The sequence below is a fragment of the Thunnus albacares genome, chromosome 7, assembly GCF_914725855.1.
Source record: "Thunnus albacares chromosome 7, fThuAlb1.1, whole genome shotgun sequence".
NCBI lineage: Eukaryota > Metazoa > Chordata > Actinopteri > Scombriformes > Scombridae > Thunnus > Thunnus albacares.
In genome coordinates this window covers 33,270,001-33,273,518 of record NC_058112.1, presented here as the reverse complement: position 1 = coordinate 33,273,518, position 3,518 = coordinate 33,270,001, and the positions used below count along the sequence as shown (strand labels likewise).

At 43.2% G+C, this 3,518-nt stretch overlaps 1 protein-coding gene across 1 annotated transcript in view; it reads right to left on the bottom strand.

Annotated features, from left to right (window-relative positions):
- Positions 1-1,071: 1,071 nt before the first annotated feature.
- Positions 1,072-3,518, bottom strand: part of gpr37a (G protein-coupled receptor 37a) — a 9,128-nt gene continuing 6,681 nt past the window's right edge. Inside the window, exon 2 of the mRNA XM_044355618.1 lies at positions 1,072-2,915. Within this exon, the coding sequence (XP_044211553.1) occupies positions 2,073-2,915 (843 nt within the window). The 3' untranslated portion in view covers positions 1,072-2,072. The remainder of the gene's footprint in view (positions 2,916-3,518) is intronic.

Genomic DNA, 3,518 nt, shown 5'->3' with positions numbered 1-3,518 from the left:
GAGACACTAGTTTGTAAATTACTGCTACTGCTGGGAACATGTTAACGCTAGCCAGCTCCAATATCCCACCAAGCTAATCAGTTATAGCTGCCAGCTACTAACTGCAGGATTAGTCTCTAACCAGACAATAAGTTAACACAGTTTACTCAACAGATGTGTTTTTGTACCAGAGTAGAAAAGTCATCTGTTGTTCCAACTTGGGGACATTTACGATTTATCCCAACATGGAAACTCCAACTGTTGGCCTCGTAGTCACACTAGATGTCTAAATTAGCTTGTTTTTGTTGTATTATAAACTTGTAAAAGCTTATAACTCCTTTTAAATTAGCTGAATTGATTCTATTATTATTATTATTTTATTTAGATGTAACTGTCAGTGATGGAGGCTTTGCAGCAAGAAACCTTTTTGTCAGCTTGTTAAGACTTCTGTTGGGTTTTTTTTTTTCCATAAATGGGACGTATCGAAGCTGCCAGAAATTCCTGATATATCTTGGAATTATAACTCGGAGGTCAACGTGACATGAACGTTATTCTCACTCGGCTGCTTGTAATTACAGACTGAAGGATATTTCAGCACCATAACAGTTTGATTTTGGTGTCAAATTTCACCAAACATGACACATAAAATCCACTTATTGACTTTAAGGCTGCAACTTATAATTATTTTTATTATTTTTGTCAATTAACTGATCAATTGTTTGGTCTTAAAATGTCAGAAAATGGTGAAAAATGTCGATCAGTGTTTCCCAAAACACAAGATGACGTCATTAAATGTCTCGTTTTATCCACAACTCAACGATATTCAGTTTACTAAAGAAACCAGAAAATATTCATGTTGAGATGATCAAAGTAGTTGGTAACTAATCGATTAATCAACTGATCGTTGCAGCTTTGAGTTACTTTGCACCTGTGAGCAAATCATTCAATCAAATAATTTATGTAATCAATACCACAGATGGAGAAAGTATTGATAAGTCCTGTTATCTCATCAGCAGCGACGCTGGAGAGACACTGATGTCATTTCTACTGTATCGTTAAGAAAGGAGCCCACAAACTAATCACCTCTCTAAATCAGTTTTTAAATATTCTTTTAATTGAAGTGACATTTCTCTTGTGGCTAAAACAAAACCAACAATGATCCTGTCACATGTACAGACCAGGAGGAGTGCAGATTTCTGCTACCAAAGAAATCAGAGAAAAAGAAAATATATACTCACACAGACGTCAACGAAACGAAACGCAGCCATTTTCAATATATTACTATACGTCCCACTGACTCACTCACACGTAGAAACTGAAGAAAACAACCAAAATAAAACTAAAGACGCTCACAGCAGCTGTGGTTGATGATCATCTTTTATCCCCAACACAACAATTTATAGTAACGAGTCTGTAATTTCTTAATAACTTTCCTGAAAAGAGTCTAATTTAATGCTAATCATAGCGGAGACCACGACGAGTCGATGAAATCTGCCTTCAGGAAAGCAAACAACTCAACACGTGGGATAAAAAAAGGTTTCCAATAAAAGGATGATTAATAAATTCATATTTACATGAGTTTAAATGGAGACGTCAAATCAACGACTGCTTATAAATTCAACACAACCAACTAAAATAACAAGAATAACAGAACTGTGTCTCGTTTTTTTTGAGGAAATTCTTCTGAAATTACAGTAAAATTTTGTTTTAATGATGACGTTATCTCAAGATGTTCACGACTTGGTCGACGTCAGGGCTGTAAAAAATGATCATCAGCCATGTCATATACAGTGACAACGAACAAAAAGGTAAGACTGAGTGGATATTCAGTACAAATATCGGTGAGTTAATTAAAAAACTAAACAGATAAATGTAATTAAGTAATACTGACTGTGTGTTCTTCATATATAAATTCTGTAAACAGTGACGACGTCTTCAGTTCGTCCGTCAGTAAACAGTTCGGGTCGATTCTACTCAAGTTTTTAAAAAACTCAGGAATTTACAGCCTGATGTGTCGACGCGTCGGCCAATCGGATTCCTAATTACATCATAGAAACGACCCAGAACGATGCTGAGCTTTGACCTTTTTGACCTCAGCAGTGCGTCCCCACGGCGGCGTAGGTGGTGGAGGTGGACGCCTCCCTGCGGATGGTGCTGAACGGCGACAGCTCCAGCTCGGTGGTGGCGCACTCGTTGTCGGCGTCGCTGGTGGCGGCGTTGGCGGAGGAGGAGGAGCGGGGCGGGCCGCACTCGTCGCAGCAGCAGCAGCAGCAGTCCAGGAAGGCTCTGGTGAACGGCTGGCACAGACAGAACAGCAGCACCGGCGTCACGGCCGACTTACAGAAGAGCAGCAGCTGGCTGACCAGATGCAGGATGTCCAGGGTTCTCCGAGGGATGCCGGCCGCCATGTAAACACTGAGGATGTTGCAGATGTTCTCCGGGATGAGGCAGAAGCCGTAGAGGATGGCCAACGCCACCACGGCGCAGTTCATCTGGCTCTCCAGCTGGATCTGCTTCTTGCTGCTGCGGACGCAGGTCCTCTCGGCGTGGCGGATCTTGCGAGCGGTGATCAGCGAGCTGCAGATGGTGAACAGCGTCGGCAGGCAGAAGTAGCAGCCGAAGTACCACCAGAGTCGAGCGCCGTCGTAGGTGAGTCCCAGGACGTACAGCGTGTCGGGCAGTTCGGTGGAGATTCGGACCACGCAGCGCTCGCACGGCGTCACGTCAGGCGGGTCGCCGTCCTCGGTGACCAGCTGTCGGATCAGCAGCTCGGGCAGCGCCAGCAGCAGAGCGCCGACCCAGATCACGGCCAGCTTGGCCGTGGTGGACGCCCAGTTCTCGATCATCTCGTAGTACATCTGAACGTTGGTGGCGGCGCGGAAACGGTCGATGCACAGAGCGCACAGCGTGAAGGTCGTGACCCCGAGAGACGCCACCTGTGAACAGAAGAAGAATGTTGGGTCACACAAGTTTCTGAAATTATTATTCTGGGAAAAATGTTCCAGAAGATAAAAAGTCTCTTTGTTAAAAGAAGCAATAACAGAGTTTGTCTCCATGGTGACTCTCAACAGGAGAACACGTCAGAAAATGTTAAAACATTTATGTCTGGTTATGTAACTCAGTATTTTCTCAGCTCTGGCGATGTGAGGGGCCCCTGGAGGTCCGATGGGCCCTCATTAGCAGAACAGTACAAAAAACCTAACAATGCAATAAAATAAAAGATGCCAACACGATGGGTTAGCGCTAGGATTAGCATGACTGCACCTGGCTAGTTTCATCTACCTGAACACACCTGATCTATAGGAGACTAACGAAACAATGTGCCAGAAAATAACAGTGAAGAAGAAGACGAGCAAGTAAACATGGACATAAACGATGCAGGTGTTGAAAATCTTCAAAAGAAATCTCAACGCTAACAAGTTATGTTAACCACAGTCTTCATGATGAAGGAACATGTGACCCAGTGTGGCAGTTTATCAGACTTTAGATACACAAACAATACTTATTAGTAGATCAGTTGATTGTTGGTATAGAAAATC